The 22765-nt window shown below is 33.3% G+C and overlaps 1 protein-coding gene across 7 annotated transcripts in view; it reads left to right on the forward strand.

Moving 5' to 3' along the window:
- ANKRD17 (ankyrin repeat domain 17) overlaps nucleotides 1-22765 on the forward strand; it is a 166244-nt gene that overhangs the window by 66906 nt on the left and 76573 nt on the right. For 6 of the 7 annotated variants that reach the window (XM_086704865.1, XM_086704866.1, XM_086704870.1 and 3 more), the window contains exons 2-3: nucleotides 15149-15302; nucleotides 21679-21835. In XM_086704865.1, coding sequence (XP_086560991.1) covers nucleotides 15149-15302; nucleotides 21679-21835 — 311 coding nt within the window. Of the gene's footprint in view, nucleotides 1-2360; nucleotides 2711-15148; nucleotides 15303-21678; nucleotides 21836-22765 lie in introns of those variants that run through there. The other variant, XM_086704868.1, reaches the window with a different exon arrangement.

Consider the following 22765-nt stretch of genomic DNA (forward strand, 5'->3'; position numbering starts at 1 on the left):
GCAGAGGGAAGGATGCTCAATATCATTAACCATTAAGGAATTGCAGAGTAAAATCACAATGTAACTTCATCCTAGGAAAATAGGAGGAATAAAAGAAAGGAAAAAACTGATGGTACCAAATGTTAGTGAGAAGTCAGAGCAGCCAGAACTCCCAACAGTGCAGGTACAAAAGCAAAAAGCTATTACCATTTGGAAAAGTCTGTCAGTTTCTTACAAATTTAAATATAGAGTTATCATATGACATAACCATTTTATGTATGTACCCAAGATAAATTAAAACATGCTCACATGAACCTTGTACTCAAATGTTCATTAGCCAGTGAATTAACAAATTGTGGTACCTCCATATAGATGGAGTACTATCCAGCACTAAAAAGGAATGAACTACTGTTGCATGCTGTAGCATCACTGAATCTCAAAGGCATTATACATTTTGTGAAAGCTGCAGTTAGAAGTCTGGATGATTCCATTTCATTCTGGAAAAGAAACACTGAAAGTAACAGGAAACATGGTTGCTAGTAGCAGAGGGTAGTTATAAGGAATTGAGCCTACAAAGGGGCAAGAGAAATATTTGAGGGCTAAGAAAGACTTATCGTGATTGTGATGGTAATTACATAACTATGTATTTGTGAAAATTCATAGATTTGTACAACTAAAAGTGACTTTTATTCTGAATTATACTTCAGTAAACCCGACTTTCATAAAAACTTCATTGAATACAGAGGGAAAAGAATGAAGAGAATATATATTTTTCTGATTTTGCTTCTCTTGAGAAATAAGCAGTTGCTTTAACTGAAACTTACTATGACTTGATTTTGATGCCTTACTTTTTTCATTCATTTAAAAATAATTAGGTTGCATGTACATACTTAAAAATGAATTATATATATCAGGTTAATTCTTTGTATCTAAAATAATACAGATTGTTATGATAGCTCTTTTGGGATTTTTGTTAGAATTATGTAGAGATAGTTGGGTTATTCCTGATATTTTTCTTTAGAGATCTGAAGTAGTTTTTTTCTTATTTGCCAAAATCACACACTAGGAAATTACATCATCTTTTTTTTCTTTTAAGGTAAGCAAGATAGAAGGGTACAATCAAGTAAAAAAATTCTCTCATTGATTTCAATCTTCAGTTACCACTGTTAATAAATTGGGTTTCTACATCTTGAAATTTTTTGTTTGTATTTTACACATGCATATGTTTTGGTTTTAAAATCAACTTAGATGGATACATACCATGTTTGCTTTTCTGTGGCTTACATTTTTCACTTAGTGTAATTTGGGTATCTTTCTGGATTGATAACCATATATTCATTCGGTACATGTTTTTAAGTATTTACTGTTTAAAACTAGCAAGGAAAAAAAATAGGGTCCTTGCCCAAGCAACTGATATTCAAAAGATAATAAACAAATTGGGGGAAAATGTCACTATTGATAGGTTTAATGAAGGTAATTAGTTAAAAGGTAAAAAGATGAAAAGTGAAGGGACAGAACGAGCAGGAAATGTGCATTAGATAGTTGTAGTATAGGACTTTATATCTAGATCTGCTTTATTCTGCAACTAAATTAATCGTTCTGTTGATTGGCATGTGGATTACTTATAGTTGTTTTCTGTTATAGTCAATACTGTGATGAACATCCTTGTACATGTTTTTTACACGTACAAGTATTTCTGTAAACTAAATTCTTAAAAGGAAAATCACATTTTTAAATGTTGATTATACATTCTGCCAAATTATCCTGTAAAACATTAGACATTATCCGTCAGTGGATGAAAATTGCCTCATTTTAATTTTCATTTACCTGAATCCCAGTGAAATTTTGCATATTTACTGATTGTTATTTCTGCCATAAATTGCCTACTTACACCGTTTTGCCCATTGTGGGATTTGTCATTTTCTTACTGAGATTTTAGGATTTCTTTATAATTCTGTTTATAATATATACATCATATTTTATAATACTTTCTCAATCAGTCACATGTCTATGGAATCTTTAGATTTTTCATTTTTATGGTGTCAAAATCTATCATTCTTTTCTTTCCTAGCTTCTCGGTTTTGTGTCTTTCCAGAAAAGCCTTCTTATATTAGTTTTAGTCTCATATATTTTTTTCTGTGACTTCTTTAGTTTTATTTATGTTTGTAGTAGATTTTAATTCATCTGGAATAATATATATATATTATCTGGAATTATACATATATATAATATAATCTGATATATAAGTAAAATCTAGCATTATATATATATAATATAATCTGATATCTATATATCTATATATAGATATATATAGATATATATATAGATATATATTTCATTCTGTGATAGGGACCTAACTTTTTACCAGTTTCCTAACCATTTTCCCCAAATAATTTATTGAACAATATATCTTTTACCCCCACTGACTTGAGATACCACTTCTATCATATTTAAAAGTCCAAAATATGTGTGTTCTGGATTTAATACTCCATTGTTTTAATTAATTTCATTTTACATTTAACGCCTGATAGGGAATCCCTGCCCATTGTCTTTTTCAAAAAATTTTTGGCAATTTCTGTGTATTTTCTCTTCCAGATGAACTTTAGAATCAACATGTCAAGTTCCATTAAAAATCCCTTTGGGATTTTGATTGGAAGTGCATTGAATTTACAGATTAATTTGGGGAGAATTGACATCTTTACACTATTGAATCTTCCCATCCAAGAACATGGTATGCCTCTCCATTTCTTTAGGTGTTCTTTTATGTCCTTTAGTAAAGTTTTATGGTTTTTTGATGTAGGTCTTAGACTTTTCTTGTTAGGTTTATTCCTAGGTAGTTTTTGTTGTTATTGTGAATTACATCTTTTCTTCCAGTTTACATGTTGTTTTTCAATTGGTTATTGCTAATATGTAGGAAATCTATTGATTTTTGTGTGTTCATCTTACCAAGTACTTAGTTTTCAATGGATTCTCTTGAAATTTCCAGAAGGATGATTATATTTTCTGCAAATGATGGCATTTTGTTGTTTCCTTTTTTTCAGTATTGTATGTGTTTAGGGGATTTTTTGTTTATTTTGTTTTTTTCTGGTCATATTGCATTGGTTAGGTTTCCAGATCTGTTTACTACTAGCTCTGATTTGGGCATCTTTCCTGATGGAATCCTTTCCAATTTTTAAACTTTTACATTTATATGTGGCTGACATTTCTGGTAGAGCACGTTATCAGGAACAAAAGTTTCCTTCTTGACTTAACAAGTATTTTCATGGTAATGAATATCGTGTGTTATTATGTGTTCTTGTTGAGATGATATATATTCTTTTCACTTCTCAATTTTAATGTAGTGCATTACATTGATACATCTACCTACTGGTTATGATGTTTTCAATTTTTAACTGTTACTGAGCAAGTATTTATTTGGATATTGCATTATACCAGGAACTTTGGCACACACTGTTGATAGTGCTAAATCTGAATGGTTCTTGTCTTTCTTTAATTGAAGAAGAGAACTAATTAACAGATATCCAAGAATAAGATAATTTTAGGCTGTGATGGTACTGTGCAGAAAATACGGATAGTGGTGTGGTAGAGAGATGAAGCTGGTACTTTCTTTGGTAGTACAATCTGAGAAGGTAAAGTATGAATTAAGACATGAAGAAAAAGCATTGTAGGCAGGGGAAGATCACTATTTCTGTACTTAAAGTGAGTTGTATTTCTTAGTATTTTCTTTATCAACCCTTTCTTGTATGTGTTGTATGACACAACTGCTGAATTTAATTTACTAATGATGTGTTTCATTAAGTTTTTGTTTTGTTTAGTTATTTTGCTATTCCTGCTCAGGTTTGCTACTAGAGTTTTTATGCTTATGAGCTAGGGAGTTTTCCCATCTCTTTCCTGGGCTTTGTAAATAATATCATAATGCTCTGTTCCATCTAAAGGGTAGATCTATGACTACCTTTAAGATATCTTCTGTTGATATATTCTATTATGTTTCTACTTTTTCTTGAGTTAGTTTTGATTATTCCTTTTCCTAGAAAACCATCCATTTTGTTTAGATTTTCATGTTTCTTGATTTATAGTTTTTCTTAGTTTTCCGATTCTAATGACTCATGTTTTTTTTTTTCCCTATTATTTTCTATAATCAAATTGCCAAAGGCTTGTCTCTTTTATGCTAGACCTACCTAAGAAGCAGTTACTGGCTTTATTAATTACTTCTGTATCTCTTCTTAATTTCTTCATTTCCATTATCATTATAAATTATACTGATACATTTTGACTTGGATTTTATTTTTGAAGATTTTTAAGACTACATTTTTTCTATAAGGACAGTTATGGCCAAATCCCATAGGAAATAATATGCTTACAATTTTAATTTTTATTTTGTCTGTATTCTGAGATTTTTTTTTCTTTTTAATTTTTAAGTGTCCTTTATTGTTAAATTTTAGTTTCTGTTAGCTTTATGGACCAAGAATGTAACCTGTATTATTATTATTTTTTTAATCATTTGAGATTTTTCCTTTCTTTAAGGTATGGTCAGGCTTTTGTTTGCTTTCAAAGACTGTATTCTCTGTTCATGATATACCAGGTTCTGTATTCACTATGATATATAAGTATAATTCATTAATTCTATTTCTGAATCCTCCATATCCTTGCATAATCTTGCTCTCCTCATTTTCTGACATAGATTATGTGGAAAGTATCCCACTAAGTTGTGTGAATTTTCTAGTTGCTTTTATTTCTAGTATTTTTACTTTATATATTTCAATGTTGTATTGTTAGGCACATAGAAGTTTGGCTATTACACACTCTGGTATATTAAATCTATTATCATTATAAAATATCCTTTTTCCATTTAATGCTTTTGCCCTTGAGTTCTTTGATATTAATAGCACCTTTGACTGGGCTTACTTTTTCATGCTTCTGTTTTTAGCCTTATGACTAAAAATTATAGCTCTCATGATAGCATATAGTTGAGGTTTTTTTATTTTGTTTTGTTTTAAATCCTATTCTGTTTGTCATTTTTTCAAATAAGAGAAACTTTCCCACTTGCTTTTCTATTAACTTGGTGTTTTGGTCTTTGGTCTTTTTCCTCCTATTGATGGTTATTATAAAGATGTCTTTTATTGTCATTCCCCATCCCACCCCAACCTGCTGCCCCTTATCTTTAGACGTATTTATTAAGTTTTCTGTATTTTGTTTCCTTCCCACTTTGAAAACTATGTGTTTCATTTCTCTTTTTCAGCAGGCATTGAGTTAAATTAAACCGTACTTTTAATTAGTTGCTTTCTTTGCTGAACATAGGTTTTTGGCATTATATCATTCAGTCTTGGCTTTCCTATTTTTTAAACTGATATTTTAGTAATATGTTTATGTTATAATATGTTTTCACTTTTCTGACTTTAAGGAATCACTTATTAACAACCAACCTGAGGTGATAAAGATAGGTTGTATTATACTAGTTTCTTTTCCAGCTGCTTAGTGTTAATGATTACCAGGGCTGTCCTTTTCTTGGATTCATTTTTGTTGTTGAAGGCATACATTCTCTAAAGTTAGAAATATTTGTCATTTTAAAGCTTTCAATTTGCATATCTAAAAAAATTATTCTACAGTTTAGAATTTTACTTTCAAAGTAGTTTTGCTTCAAAACTTTAAAAAAAAATCTTTTTTAGCATTTATTCATTTTTGAGAGAGAGAGCACAAGCGTGAGTGTGAGCAGGGGAGGGACAGAGAGAGAGAGGCAGACACAGAATCCAAAGCAGGTTCCAGGCTCTGAGTTGTCAGCAGAGAGTTTGACGCGGGGCCCCAATCCACAGACCATGAGATCATGACCTATGCTGAAGTCGGATGCTTAACCGATTGAGCCACCCAGGTTCCCCTGTGCTTTAGAGCTTTAAATTGCACAATTTTCTTCTAGCATCTTCAGTTGTATTTGGGGAGTCTGATATCAATCTGATTTTTAATTCTCTTATTAACAACTCTCCTTATAAAGTTTCTACACTTTACATCCTTGGAATGTTCAGATTTTACCAGGTTATGACTGTGTATGTTTGCATCTGAGAATGAGTATGTATATCTGCATATGCATTTTAAAGCCATTTCATAAGAATCATTTTATTCTAAGGCTGTTTTTATGACTGATGGATAATGATAAATACCGGAGACAGGTTATAATAACTTATAATTAAAATGCATTGTACTATTGATATTTTGAATTTGGGTAAAGTTTTAAAAAATCTGTAACTTTAATTCTATTGTAGAAAAACTACTTATAAAATCTAGATTTGAGAATTCCATATAATTTTACTTAAACATTCATATTTGTTCAGTTTATAAAGTTTATAATTAATATTCATAAAAATTTCATATTGAATTGTGATTTCATACCGAGTTGTTGTAGGCAGATAAGTACTTTGAAGCTTAAGAAAAAAAGTCATGTTTTATATTAGCTCTGTGACACCAGTGCTATGCTGACCATTATATCACCAATTCTTAGCGTATTCCTAGATCTTAACTAAAATTTATTAGATGGATAGATGAGTATGAATGAAACAGTGTAGGAATAAGTCAGTGTTTTCTTAATAGATTTTTTGAAAGCTAAATTTATTTTTAGTCAGGTTCACTTTAGTTTATTTACATGAATCTCAGGGTACTGATACCATAATGAGTCATATTATTAATTGATATTTTTTTACAGGAGGACTTTAAGTGGGTTTTTATTTTATGTTATTTTATTTCAGCATATGCATAGATCAGTGTTCAGTGATTGTATTGAAGGTTTTATCTTAATGCTACAGAAAAACTATATCCAAATATACTAGTTTTGGATTACTTTACTGTTTTAAGAATTGTAGTATTTTAGCTGAAGTTTACCCTATTTAAGACTACAAAAAATATGGATCAAAGAAATTTTTATTAGACTTTAGGGCCAGGTGTAAAAGAGAAGAAATTATGATGAAGGTAATAATGAGTATTTCTTATTTTATGTATAATTAATCTGTGTTTGTCTATATACAAAGAACTAGGAAGAACAAATATATTTTACTGGTCTTGTTTTAGAGACATAAATCTGTTTATTCAGTCATTGTTGTAAAATTATACAGATTGAAATTAGTTTCTTAACTTTAATATTTACCTTATTATATGCAGCTTTTTTAGTATCTTTTTATAAGCAACAGATATTTTCGTAATGGTAAATAATACCAAGATTCAGAAACTGTTATTCCTTTGAATTAAGTTTATGTAACCTATTCTGAATATTGCTTGAGTTATTCTGTAATTCAGTACATGATGATGGTCTCAAGTCAAGTTGTTCTAATGAACCTTTTTTTTTGGTAGGTGAAATGGTATCAGTTACGATCTATGTCTTTAAACCCAGTCTATGTCAGAAATGACAAAACTGGTCATAAAAATCAAACACTGACATTTGCTAAAAGTAAAAATCATACAAATTGTAAAAAGTTTATCATAAACATTGTTTTGGAGGGATTTTTCTGCATTGACTGGATTAAGAGAGCTTCAGATTTTAAGTATGGTGAGTTTTGGTTTGAAGATACCTTGTTTTCCTGGAGCAAGTGTAAGAATTCTTTGTTATTCTAAAAACATTTGTAATATAATCAAGATCTAGATGATCTTTCTTGAAATGTAGATTATCATCTTAAAATTCTGATTACCAGCCTTAAATTGAATGATAAATGGGCAAGGTAGTTTCCAGAACAGCAAAAGTGGTAATTGATGGATAGGGGTGGGATAGAAGGGTGGGGAATATTAAAGGTCAAGAAGTCCAAATTCTGGAGTCCAAAATTGGTCTGAAGTCCAAAATTCTCATTTTGTAAAGTATTTTATCCTCAGAGAGTGACTCTTTTTCCCATTCTCACCTCACATAGTCTTTCATTTGATGTATTGAAGTAAGTTCCTAATTGATTTGTCTTTGTTGTCACATCTGTCCAAAACCATCTTTTTAAAAATTGGTTATCTTAATACTTAAATCCTTCAGTAACCTACCATATGAATTCTGAACTCAGCACAATATTGAAAGGCCTCCTCTTCCTTAAGCATTATTTTTTTTTTACCCATTCTCATTCAGAATTGTTTTTTCCTTTCTCTATATAATGATATATTAATGTCTATTTAGTACTGTTTTTCAATCTTGTTTGGTATAGTTACTTCTTTGCACATAGAATTGCCTTTCTGTGTTGTATATTTGTGGAAGGCATCGATTATAATAAAATGATTTTTGTATTTCCTTTCTCCTTTGGCTGCCTTACTGCTTTTTGCACATTGTATGTAATTGGTGGTGAATATTTGTTAAATCAGATGGAACTGGTATATTTGATGTCTAGTTAATCAGAATATACTATATCTTTATTCTGGGGAGTAAATATCAGTTTATTACTAGATGGACTTCTCTCTTTAATATAGCAGTGATAATTTATCTGTTTTGATAAGGAGTTAGTTTGAAATGTAATGCTAATATTTACAGTTTGGCCAGATGGCTCTTCTTTTCCAAATTTTTATATGGCATTGTGTTTTAGTATAAAAGGACTGGGAGTACCATTAATGGTATAAGCAAATTCCTTCAGTGCTGACCTTTTTGTTTTTTGGGTTTTTGTTTATTTTATTTTTAGAGAGTGAGAGAGTGAGCATGAGTGGGGGAGAGGGGCAAAGAGAGAGAATCCTAAGCAGGCTCCATTCTGAGCCTGACATGGGGCTTGATCCCACGACCCTGGGATCATGACCTGAGCCGAAATCAAGAGTCAGATGCTCAACCGACTGAGCCACCCAGACATCCTCAAGTCCTGACCTTTATTAAAAGACCTTGGTTTTCTTTGTTAAGTATTTGCATATGAGAAAGTAAAAAAGAATTTTGATTACCTTGTTAATCTAAATAAATAGTAGTACTGTTAAATAACGATTTTTTTTTTAAACAAAAGCAACTTCTTTTGATTAAAGCATCATCTTTAATCTTTCAAAACCAAAAGGCTTTAACTTGTACAAAAGCATAGAGACAAGTATGATAAAGTCACTATAAACCTTTTTCTCAGATTCAGTGTTATCAAGAATTTGCCACACAACTTTGTTTTCCTGAATATTTTTATGGCACATTTCTAGAACTATTCCTGTATATGGCTACTGTAGTATGCATCTCTAAAAGATGAGTGTTTTCTTACTTAACCATAATTTCTTTATACTATGTAATATCCAGTTCATACTCAGATTTCTTAACTTAACAAAAATTTCATAAGGTTTGTATTATTTTGCTGGTTATGTCTTTGGAGTCTCTTTAATTTAGAGCAGTTCTTCATTTTTACTTTCTCTGCCTTTTTCAATAAACATTTTCCACATTTCACTTTTGTCTGTCTGTCTGTCTGTCTGTCTGTATTTATTTATTTATTTATTTACTACTTAACTTTGTGGTTCTCAGCTTCTCACCTCCCAGGGTCTTTTTGTCCGTTTTTGTTTTTCCTCCAGGGGGACATTTGGCAATGTTTGGAGATTTTTTGGTGTCACAACCTGTGGTAGAATTGCTGCTGGCCTCCAGTAAGGTAGAGGCCAGGGATGCTGCTAAACATTCTGAAATATATAGGGCAGCCCCCAACAACAGAGATAATCCAGCCCAAAATGTCAATAGTGCCAAGAATGAGAAACAATGATTTAACTTGCTCCATTAACTTTGCCTTAATTTTTATAAACTAGAAATGATTTCTGAGGGCTCTATTAGATTATTGTTTTCAGAGGGGCAAGAATACTTCATAGGAGATACTGTGTATTTTATGTTGCATAACTCAGGGGCATATAATGTTAGTTGTCTTAATATCAGTAATTACACAGTATGTTCAAGTAGTGACAGCTTTGTCCCTAAATATAGAACTTAAAGTCAGCTTTTTTAGAGCAGAGTGAAAAAACCCTTTTACTCCAGCATGGAATTTTCTAGTGGAAAGAATATTGAACTAGTTAATTGGATAACTGGTCTCTTTGTGCTAGATATTTAGAAACCTGCTATTTAAATGGGGGTCCTGTGCTTCTGTTTTCTCATCTGTAACAATGAAATGAACCTGGTAATTTCTAAGGCCCTTGCATTTTGATGGATCTTTATATTAGACAAGAACTTGATGTACACACACCATTTCATAAAATATCCAGCTAGTGAAAACAATATATCCAAAATTGTTTAAATATAACTTAAATTGTCATGCTTTGAATATTAATAACTTTGACAAGTTATTTCCTTTAAAGAATAAATTTAATAAGGACCTACCTTTCCTTTATATCTCTCCCCTCTTCATGGAAATTATCTTACATTTCATTTAAAAAAATGTTTCAAGGGTGGGAGGGAGGGAGGATAGGGGATGGGTATTGAGGAGGGCACCCATTGGGATGAGCACTGGGTGTTGTATGGAAACCAATTTGACAATAAATTTCATATTAAAAAATAAATAAATAAAAATTCTATGACAAAAAAATGTTTCAAAATATTTATGTGAATTTCTTTTATCTTTTAATTTTTTTAAGTTTATTTATTTGAGAGAGAGAGTGTGTGTGTAAGAAGGGAAGGAGCAGAGAGGGAAATACAGAATCCCAAGCAGGTTCCATGCTGCCAGCATAGAGGCCAACATGGGACTTGAACCCACAAACCATTAGGTTATGACCTGAGCTGAGATCAAGAGTCAGATACTTAACCAACTGGGCCACCCAGGTGTCCCTATGTGAATTTCTTATTCAGGCCATTTTTAATGTTCTAGAACTTGGCTGTGGTTCAAAATGAACTTTTTTGCTATGGAAATAATGTAATAAAAATGAGTAAGGTCAATGGGAAAATACATTTTAGTTTTTAATCTGAATTAGCTCAGGATATGGTAGAGCCAGATATGCTCATAACTCAGTTGACCTTTGAATAAAGGATTATTTATTTTTGTATTTTTATGACTGCATCCCCTATGTCAGTCTCTCTCCAGTTGTTCTGTAATGTAGTAGAAGAATCTTTCCAGTTGAGGAAAGAGGAATTGGTATTAAGGGAGGAAGTTCTCTTCTACTTCCTACAGCGTTTTTCCTCCTCCCATTCCCTTCTGTACTTTTTACCCTGTAATAGTGTTCATTTGTGTGCATACTTTGGCTCTCTCATTAAAGAAATAAGTTCCTAGATAGTAGAGTTGATTTTGCACATTTCTGCATCTCCTCTACTGCTAACTAAACAGTAGTATCTCCTGCACAAAGACTGTTGGCTAATGATGAGCATTTTGCCCTACCTGTTACTTAATGTTGCCCTATGTATGATTTTTCAATATCTGTAAGATATACCTTTAAATTTATTTCTTCTAACTACGTCTCCCCTTTCCAAATACACTACAGCCTTTTAGAATCTGAAGGTGAAAAATCCCCAAACCATCTTTTATTTACTCAAGAATTATTTGAGTCCTGACAATAAGATGGGCATAGTTCCAGTTGGTGGATATGTATCAGTGAGCCAAACAAAGTTCCTGTTTCCATGGAGTTTAGAAAGGCAATAAATATTATAGTAAGTCACATGTAATACATTTATGAAAAAACTGCATTATGAATAAAGATCTAGAGACGGCTGAGAGACTTGCTTAGGTTGCACAGGTAGCATCTGAACCAGTGTTGGTACCTAGGTCTTTAGATCCTAACAGTGTCCTTTGAATTAATTTCTTCTTCATTAATCTCAAACTGGGGGGATATCTTATCTCCATTCCTATTCTTTTCTTTCTCCCCCGTGCCTTTAAAAAAAATCTTACATATAGGGACACCTGGGTGGCTCAGTTGGTTGAGCATCTGACTCTTGGTTTTGGCTCAGGTTATGATCTCACCATTTGTGAGTTTGAGCCTGGCATTGGGCTCTGTGCTGAGGGTGTGGATCCTGCTTGGGATTTCTCTACCCTTCTCTCTGTCTGCCACTTCCTGGCTTGCTTTCTCTGCCTTGCGCCCAAAAGATAAACAAACAATTTTTTGTGTGTGTGTGGGATTGAGGCCTGGTGTCGGGCTCTGCGTTGAACATGGAGCCTGCTTGAGATTCTCTTGTCTCTCTTTCTCTGTTTCACCTCTTCTCTTCTTCTGTCCCTTTCCCCTGCTCATATGATCTTCCCCCACTACCCCCCCAAAAAATCTATATTTTAACTTATCAAGATTTTCACAAAGTAAGAATAGTGGACTTAAAAATCAACTTTTGTGGAGAAGTTTGTGATCAATAAGAAAACATATTTCTCTTAAAAAATGTTTTTTTTTAACTCAATATAGAGAGCAAGCATGGGAAAGGGGTAGAGGGAGGGAGAGAGAACCGAAGCTCAGTCCCAAGACCCTGGGATCATGACCTGAGCCAAAATCAAGAGTTGGTCGCTGAACTAACTGAGCCATCCAAATGCCCCGAAAACATATTTCTGTACTTAATACTGTCATGAAGAGATTGAAATGTATTTTTCTTAATAAATTTTCACCGAGCTCAATTAGGGCAACAGCGTGGCATAGGGGACTTTATGTCAGAAAATCACTTTTGATTGAAAGTTAATACCTTCTGTGAGCTAACTTTCTGACCTTCCCTACAGTAAAATACTCTGTTCTAGAAAATAGAAGTTTTATGCTTGTCTACCAGTGCCACATTCCTTTTTCTGTTGTCTTAGATAAATTTGTTATTTTGGTCAAAATCTTTTCATATTTATCTTTCTGCAAGCAGTATGTCTTTGAACAGTTTTAATACCTCTGATCTATACTTTCGATTTGGCACTTAATCATGCACTGCTCTTTGAGATACTTTATTTTCTAAAATTCTAGTCTGAAATATTATTTAATTTTTCATTTGTTTATTTTACCTATGTTCATTTTTCCATGTTCATTTCCTTGTTTTTCTTTTGTCTTCTCCCATTGGATTGGAAAGTTGTAGATATTTTAACAGAAAATTTCACTGGGAAACAACTTTTTCTTTAAAAAGACTTATCTGGGGGGGTGGTGTCTGGGTGGTTCAGTTGCTTGGGCATCCCACTTTCGGTTCAGGTCATGATCTCACGGTCCATGAGTTTGAGCCGCGTATTGAGCTGTGTGTTGACAGCTCAGAGCCTGGAGCCTGCTTCAGATTCTGTGTCTCACTCACTCTCTGCCCCTCCCCCCCACACACACACTCTCTCTCTCTCTCTCTCAAAAATAAACAAATTAAAAATTTAAAAAGACTCATCTGGCCTTCATCGAAGATAAGAAGACATAGTTTTTATTATGCTATAATTTTGAATCACAACTTGCTATGGCTAAATTGTGTCCAAAAGTCTACTTCTTAAAATATAACATTTATGCTTATACCACTACCTTAAAGGATAATTTACAACTAAAAAGAATATAATCTTGTTTTTTCCCTAACTCCCTATCATTTTAACAGTTGTTATTGATTGACTAAAGTTAATATACTGCAAAATTTTGTGAAATTTTTCAAATATTTACAGAGATTATTTTCAGAGTATTCAGTGTCTTTGTATTTGAAGCATTAGAAATCTGAAATCATGCTAAACTATGTTAATCTAATGGAAATTTGGAGAGAAAGATATTATTTCCTCCCAGATTAACATTCAGTATTAAATATGTGTTGGTTAAATATAGCAGTTATTCCTGGTTATTAGATAGGTGATTTTTAAAGATCAGTTTCTGATCATCAGTTTCTGATGTTATAATGGCTAAAAATTTATTGCTTACGGTTTTTTCATATTTCTTACATTTAGATAGTAGGCATGAGCATAATTGTGTTCTAGATTATTAATTTCTTTTCTATTTTAGTTATTAGTGTTAGAAGTACTTTAGATTTGTGAAATAAATATGTAAATTACTGATATTTTATATAGTAATTATCAACTTTTTATCAGCAAACACGAGAATATAGCTCAGTACTTACTTGTAAGTAGCAGAATGGTAAGGGAGATCACAAGACTTCCCCATGTCTTAAGTGTTTGCTATATTCTAATTCTTTACATTTTAAAAAATTGAATTTGGTATATGTTACTATATTACTGTGGGTCCATAGTCCCTCAGGGTCCCAGAGACCATTTCAGGATATCAAAGAGGTCAAAACTATTTCATAACAATACTGAGATGTTATTTGCTTCTTTTACTGTATTGACATTTGCACTGATGATGCAAAAGCAGTGGTAGGTAAAACTGCTGGACTGTAGTCAAGGCAATGGCATAAAATTGTACTAGTGTCATTTATTCTTCTGTGTACTCACAGTTAACAAAAAAAGCCAATTTCACCTTAGAAATAATCTGGGGAAAGCAATAAATATTAATTTTGTGAAATTTGCACCTTTGAATACATGTCCTTTTAATATAATTGTTTGTGACAAAATGGGAGGTACACATAAAGCACTTCTGTGTTGTTGTTGTTGTTGTTTTTTGAGATGTGAGGAGAATTAGCCATTCTTATTTTCACGAAATGCCATTTTTACTAGAAAATATAACTGATGGACACAGTACACTTACCAAACTTGGGTATTTGGCATATGTTCTCATCAGAAATGATGAAAATGAACTTGTCACTTTAAGGAAAACTTTTGGCAGTATTTGTTGCCAATGATAAGATTAAGCTTTTAAGCACAACTTGGAATTTTAAATTGTATTTGCCTGGGCTTCATAGTACTTAAAAACTTTTCTGATAAAACCAGTGGTGATATTAACAAATTTGATTTTTTTTTGATATTGTAGGTGAATATTAATATATTTAATCCTTCTCTGAAGTTTTTGAGAGTGCAGTACTTTATAAATGTGTAAAGGGGTCCTTAGAGCAAAACATTTAAGAACAGCTGATTTAGGTCCTCTACTAAAGTCAGAGGTTTCACAGTCTAAGTCCTCATAGCTCCCCGTATCTCACTCTTGCCCCATTAAATTAAAATAGAAAAGAATACCTAATTTTAGTTAAAAAAAAAAAAAAAAAAGAGAGACCTGCATATGAGTAGCACATTCTTAAGTTCTTCTACAAATGTAATTTCTCCTTTAAACAGTGGGCTTATCTATTGCTTGAATTTATTTAGGATTGTATTTATCATGATATTTACATTAAAATATATTTTTTCTCTCTTCCTTTTTCTTCTATTTACTTCTCTTACCACTTCCCTTTCTCCTTTCATTTCTCCCTTCCTTCCTTTTTTTTTTTTTTTTTTTTTGTGTGTGTGTGTGTTTTGTTTTCTAGGTGGAGTCTTTCATTTTGGATCAGGATGATTTGGAAAACCCAATGCTGGAAACAGCTTCCAAGTTGCTCTTGTCAGGTACTGCTGATGGTGCAGACCTCAGGACAGTAGATCCAGAAACACAAGCCAGACTGGAAGCTTTACTAGAAGCTGCAGGTAGGTCTGCAGACTTTACATATGTAATTAATCTATCTAATTTTCCAAAGTTACATATAAATCTAATAAAAACTACTATGATTAGGGGCACCTGGCTGGCTCAGTCATTAGAACATGCAACTGTTTTGTTTTTTTTTTTTTTAATTTTTTTTTTTTTTAACATTTATTTATTTTTGAGAGACAGAGACAAAGCATGAGCAGGGGAGGGGCAGAGAGAGACAAGGAGACACAATCTGAAGCAGGCTTCAGGCTCTGAGCTGTCAACCCAGAGCCCGACACGGGGCTTGAACCCACAAACCGTGAGATCATGACCTGAGCTGAAGTTGGACGCTCAACCGACTGAGCCACCACCCAGGCACCCCATAAGAGCAGTGTTTTAGTTAGAGATTATATACATAGTCAAAGATTTGGCACCATATATATAAAATATAAAGGAAAAGAAATTCTAAATCTCTGTGATTGTTAAAAAAAAATTTTTTTTACATTTATTCATTTTTGAGAGATAGCACGAGCAGAGGAGAGGCAGAGAGAGAGGGAGACACAGAATCTGAAGCAGGCTCCAGGCTCTGAGCTGTCAGCACAGAGCCTGACATGGGGCTAGAACCCACAAACCATGATATCATGACCTGAGCCAAAGTCAGATGCTTAACTGAATGAGCCACCCAGGCGCCACTCTATGATCATTTTAAATAACCATAAATAACCAGATTTCCCTCCACTTTAATTTTTCTAAAGTGTATATAAATATATTGTGAACCTTAATTGATCATTTTTTTAGCATCCTGATTTGCTATACAGTGTACATGCAGTACATGCAAATTGCTACTTTATTATATAGCATAAAACCAACCTACTACTATCTGGTAATCCTTTCAATAAATATCTTGTAACACAGCATCTAAATATTTGAAGCACTCATGGTTAAATTTGATTTCTATCCTGAGTAAAATTATAGAATGGATTATTAAAGGGATCTTGACCAAATACAAATGAAAACATAGTAGGGGCACATGCAAGGTTCTGTTCTGGAAGATAGAAAACTATTTGTACAGAATAGTTGATACAGAATGTTAGCATTTGCCAGAAATTTGGTGTTGCTCTGGGAGTTTATGTGAGAGAAATGAGAATTGTGAAATTATTTGAAAATGTGTCGTAAGAGGAAAAGAGAATGTTTGTCCTGAAGATGGGAAACCTCAGGTTGAATATAAGAGGGATATTTGTTTTTGTTTTTGTGCTCCCAAGAGGCAGAACCAGATTGAAAAATGCTACATGAAAGTAGATTTCAGCTGATGAAAGGAGTTACTACTAATGGAGGAAGAGTTCCTTTTCATAGGATACTAATAGTTGCCTCATTTTCTCATTTCTGTATTTATTACCATTTTTTCCCTGTTTTTTCTACAGTAGCTAGCCTCCCCCCTCCCTCCCTTCCTTCCTCCTCTTCTTCTCATCTCCCTTTCTCCTTTATTTCTTTTTTTAAATGAAATATTTTACATATAAACCCAGAGGGAATACCCATCATCCAGCTTAAACAGCCATCAGTGCGTGGACAGTCTTGTTTCATCTTAATTTGTTACCACCCTGCTGAGATCCCCTCCCCCTCCCCTCCATGTTAATTTAAAGCAAACTAAGCATTATATAATTTCATATATAAATACTTCAGTATATACTGCAAATTAAGACCTTTAAAAAAAATAACCAAATACCATTGCATATAAAGAAAAAAATAATACTAATTCCATCATTATTGCCAAATACCCTGTCAGTGTTTCGATTTCCCCACTTGTTTCATAATGGTCTTTTTTAGTTTATTTAAATTAGGATCCAAACAAATTTTTCATTTTTTGTATAAGTTTTTAAATTCCAGTATAGGTAACATGTAGTGTTATATTAGTTTCAGGTATACAATACAGAGATTCAGCAATTCTATACATAGTCAGTGATCATCATGATAAGTGTACTCTTAGTCTCCTTCACCTATTTCATATTTACATATTTTTGTATGTAAAATTATATGTGTTTTTCATGTTAAAGTTTCAAGTTAATTTGAGTTCTTAATTGTTAACAGGTTCCTTCTTCCTCTTCCCCCCCCCCCCCCACTTATTTGTTGAATAAATAGATTTTATTTGACTCATTTTATGGCACTTGTGCATGTTGTATTTCCTGTAAATCAGAATTCAGATCCAGATATTTGACCAGATTCAAATTCATTTTGGCTTTGGCATGAACAGTTATTCATGGTGTATGTATTTCCTGTGTATCACAGAACCACTCTTGTGGCTTCATTTTTCATGGTGTAGAGATTGATCATGGTTTAAGTATCCTGAGAAAGTATGCCTGAAAAATAAAGAGTTTTTGATTCTGCCTGAAAGTGCCTTTGATGCTGTCCTCATACTTGATGGTTTGACTACATATAGAATTCTAGTGTAAAAATAACTTTCAGACTATTGAAATTATTACTCCATTGTCTCCTAATTTCTGGTGTTGCAGTTCTGAAAGTTAATGCCACACTTATTTATAGTAGTCTGCTATCTCTGCAACTTTTCCTATGTCTTCCTTCTCCATATCATTAGAATTTTCGGCATTTAAAATTTTGCTCACATTTTGAATATTTTGGCTGCCCTTTACATTTCGGATTTTCTACAAAAAAAGTCTGTTTTTTTGTTTTTTTTTTTTTTTTTAGTCAATAGCATAGCCATAAAAAGCTACACTGGAAGGTATATGTGCATGTTTTGTCAACTGGTGGGTTTCACTATGCAGTATTTATTATATATTGTAAATGATAGATATTATATAATTGGTTTACTATTACAGCACAACAGTTTATTCTAAACATAGTGGCATGACATTTACTATTCCTTAGTTTCTGTAAATAAGACATATGGGCACACAGTGTGGATAGATTTTCTTGCCCAGAGTCTCAGGGGCTGAAATCAAGGTATCTGCTGATGAGTAGAGTTCTCATCTATAGGCTGTAGGAGAAAATCTGCTTTCAGGCTTATTGTTGTTGATAGGAGTTGTAGGACTGAGATCCTGATTTCCTGTGGACTGTCAGCTGGGGCTGCTCTTACCTTCTTGAGGTTGCCCTCATTCTTTAACATGTGGCCCAGTCCATCTTCATGCCAGCACAGTAGAATCCTTCTAATGGTAAGAATCTCTGATTTCCCTTTCTCCAACTAGCCTAGAAAAGCTTTGTTTTTCATGGGCTCATGTGATAAGGTCAGTCTCACTCAGATAATATTCCTGTCTTTAGGTCAACTGTGCCACATTATGTAACCTAATCATGGGGATAAAAGCTATCAAATCCACAGTCCCAAGACTGTTAGTTCACAGAGGGAGTTCACCAGAGCTGGGTAATCTTGGGAACATTGTAGAATTTCCAGTACACAGTGACTTGGTAGAGACCCTTTCATTTCTTGGAAAACTCCCCAAATGTCAGTATCTTTAAGTGTTTTCTCTGGGGTTTTTCAGTTTCTTGACAGAGACATTTACCAGTTTTTGTCTGGTGAATGATAAACCTGGCTACCTGAATTTTGGGAGCTTAGAGTGGGAAGAGGCTGAGGATCTCACTGTTTGACATGCATACACTTATTTAATCTTCATTTCCATTTAGTATAACGTCTCTTTCTTATCTGTATCTAATGACTACTAATCCTGGGCCTTTCTGGTTGGTTTCTATAGAGAACAATCATCTGGCTGTGCTGTTTGGGAATGGAGTCTTTGAGTGTTTGACTGCTTCTCACAGTGTTCAGCTAGTCTCTCTGTATAATGACCCAAGCCTTACCCCTGTATCTGGGACCTGTACTTCCTGAGTCCTGATGGGCTGATCACCTTGTTTCTCTTTTGATATCTATGTTTCTGTTTATTCTGTTCTGCTAAGTCCATTACTTCTCTTTTTTTTTTTTTTTTTTTTTTTTTTTGTCTTCATAAGTGGGAATTAGGTTGAGTAAGTCTTAGGTAAAAAAGAGAAAATAATTATCTTAAAATCAGAAATGTAGGTAATTTTTCAATGTACTTTTTCTCTTCTGTATTTTATGTAGCCTATACTATCTTATTAGGACATTTTTGGTCACAAGTGACATGGTTCTGTTGTTCAGTTGATTAAATGTTAGAATTGGGAAAGAATCATTTGACCACATCTTTTCTGATTTTTGATCTTCATTGATTAATATTTAATAACTGGATAAGACCAGTAAAAAAAGGATCATCATAATCCAGAGTAGCTACAATGAATTCATTTTCAATCAGTGTGTTATTTGAAGGGTTACTATTTATATCTTAGGTTACTTCCTACCTAGTTATATTTACTAAAATTGTTATCTTTACTTATGAAGATATGAGAAGATAAAAATTTAATATGGAATATTTTGTTTTCACTGTTCTTTCTTTTTAAGGCAGTGGTTACTTTCTACTAAATCAGATATATCCTCTTCCCTAGTTCTCTTGCTGTTATTGACAAATAATTGTTACATAACTGATCTGAATTGGCTAAAAAATTGGAGCTATTGTCTCATGTGAAAATGCGTCTGTGGCTTTGGTTTCTATAGTGTTAGGATACTTAACTAATCATAAATATCTTAATAAATACTATAGCAGATTCAGACTATGGTTGGATTTTATTTTTAGTGACACAAATTATATAGTAGGTATCAGTTTTATCAGACTGAGACTGTCTTTATTCCTTGCACATCTTGATTGTAACACATACCAAATTTGATTGCTCTGACCATTTGTTATATCTAAAATCATAAAGGTTTCCTGCCAGAATTATTTTTGGTTCTATAAGATGTAGTATTTGGTATCTTGGGTTTTTCAGAAAGAAGAGGAGATAAGTATAAACTTTTGTAAACTTTATTATTATTTTTTAATTTATTAAATGTTTATTTTCATTTTTGAGAGAGAGAGACAGTGTGAGCATGGGAGGGGCAATGAGAGAGGGAGACACAGAATGTGAAGCAGTCTCCAGGCTCTGAGCTGTCATCACAGAGCCTGACGTGGGGCTCGAACTCATGAACCGTGAGATCATGACCTAAGCCGAAGTCAGATGCTCAACTGACTAAGCCACCCAGGCACCCCAATTTTTGTGAACTTTAAACACAAACTTATATGATGTTATTAAGCCCTTCCAATGTGAAAGGATATGTTTATTATTACCATTTGAGTGGTTTTTTTTTGGATTGATGTCTTAGTTAATTAGTTTGCTTTAAAACCTGTGATAATGCTTCTTGAACTTTACTGTGCCTCTGAATTGGTTGGGGATCTTTTTTTAAAAATGCAGGTTTTGGATGAGTAAATCTTCGGGCCCAAAATTCTGCAGTTCTAACATGCTCCCAAATGACAGCAATGCTTTTTGTCCATGTACCACATGTTGAGGAGCAGTGATCCAAAATATCTAGGTGTTTATCTTCAAGTTGGAGCAGATGTTTTTAATCCTGGCTGTGCATTAGAATCTTGGCACTTTAAAAATATATGTATGCCTAGGCCCCACCTCTTACTTAATACATCTTTAGATGGAGGAGAGCTTAGCATCTGTATTTTTGAAAAGCTCCGCTGAGATGGGCAGCCTGGATTAAGCACCACTGAGTTAGAATAATAAAGGTTAAAGATAAATTTGCTTTGTAGTGATATCTGGAAAAGCAGTAAATTATATTCATGCAGGTGGTTACTAACCAGTTCTGCTTTTGAATTTGTTTTCTTTTGGTGTTCTGAATGATTTTTAGATATGATTTTGAGTACATGTAATAAGTTATAGATGTAATTTGAAATAAATAGGTGCTTATATATAGGTTATCTTTTGTATGTATGGCCTATTATGTCTTGTTAGGCCATTTTTGGTCACAAGTGGTAGTAAGCCACCTAAACAGTCTTAAGCAAAAGTGGGGATCTACCGAAAGTATGGGGATTGTTCTGATTCCTGGCACTAAAATAACGTTATCAGAACTCTGTTTTCTTTATATTTCTCTGCCCTCCTCTCCTCTAAATGACATATTTTGTGTGGTCTTTTTTTCTCTGTAGTCATGAAAGTGGCCAAATAGCTCATCACTCACATCTTAGCAATTTAGTAACCTTTGAACATATAGGTCCTACCAAACCAATGCAAAAGTCTGAGTGAGGACTCCTAGTTGTTCCAGCATAGGCCAAAGACCCATTTCTGGCACCAGAGAGTCACAGGGTCAAGCACTTACAGACCACATGGAAGGAATAAGATTATTAGAGAATTGGAGAACAGTGATTTCCCAAAAGATTCCAGGCAGACAATATATATGTCAAGTGTAACATTTGAAGGTTGTTTGCTAACATATATAGAGTTAAGTAACTTGACTTTTGCTTTGTTTCTCCTTTTGGGTGTGTCCATATTGGTGTGAAAATAATATAATAGGAATAGGCAAATTATCTACGGCTGATGGTAAAGCCTTTGCAGATCCTGAAGTGCTTCGGAGGTTGACGTCGTCTGTTAGTTGTGCGTTGGATGAAGCTGCTGCTGCACTTACCCGGATGAGAGCTGAAAGCACAGCGAATGCAGGGCAGTCGGACAAGTAAGAACATTTTCTCTGTGATTGATATAAAAACATTTTCTTAAAAGTAGCTAATGTTCACTGAGCTTTTATTTTGTGCATGGCATGGAAGTATATATGAAATACTATATGTGATATCTCGTTTTTACTCACATAAAGCCCTAAAGCAATGGATTTTGTTTTTACTCTCATTTTACTCATGAAAAGCTCAAGGGAAGCAAATAACTTAATCAAGATCAAATAGCTGACAAGTGGCAAAGCTCAGACACCAGTGATGCAAGACTGACTTCTTAGCCAATATGTTATAAAAGAGCTTTTGCTTATTTAATAGATTTTGTTGTCTTTTAATGTTTTGGTGACAAAGAAATAAATGCTTTCTAATTAGTCATGCCATTTCTAGTTCATGTACATTGTTCTGACCATTTTATTTTATTTAAAAAAAAAATTTTTTTTTAATGTTTGTTTCTGAGACAGAGACAGAACATGGGTGGGGGAGGGGCAGAGAGCGAGGGAGACACAGAATCAGAAGCAGGCTCCAGGCTCTGAGCTGTCAGCACAGAGCCTGATGCGGGGCTCTAACTCACAGACCGCAAGATAATGACTTCAGCCGAAGTCAGATGCTCAACCGACTGAGCCACCCAGGCGCCCCTGTTCTGACCATTTTAAATAGCAAGGTTTTAATTTATTTGTTTTATGAATGTTCAAGAAATATCATGGATCTAGTTCCCATAATTTGAATGTAAGTGAGTCCCAGGGATTTTATTTTTGTATCCCCTACAATTTCTTTTCTATAGTACTTTATAGTTACGGCTCAGTGAATATTTTGTGACTTTGCTATTTTAAGTTTTTCTGGTGATCTGACTCAATAAAAATCATACCATCTCATATATAAAACCAATTATGGATAATATATGAAAAATGGATATAAGCTTTAAGGAAGCAAATGGAAAA

Source organism: Puma concolor, chromosome B1, assembly GCF_028749965.1.
Source record: "Puma concolor isolate L17-30 chromosome B1, mPumCon1.1.hap2, whole genome shotgun sequence".
NCBI lineage: Eukaryota > Metazoa > Chordata > Mammalia > Carnivora > Felidae > Puma > Puma concolor.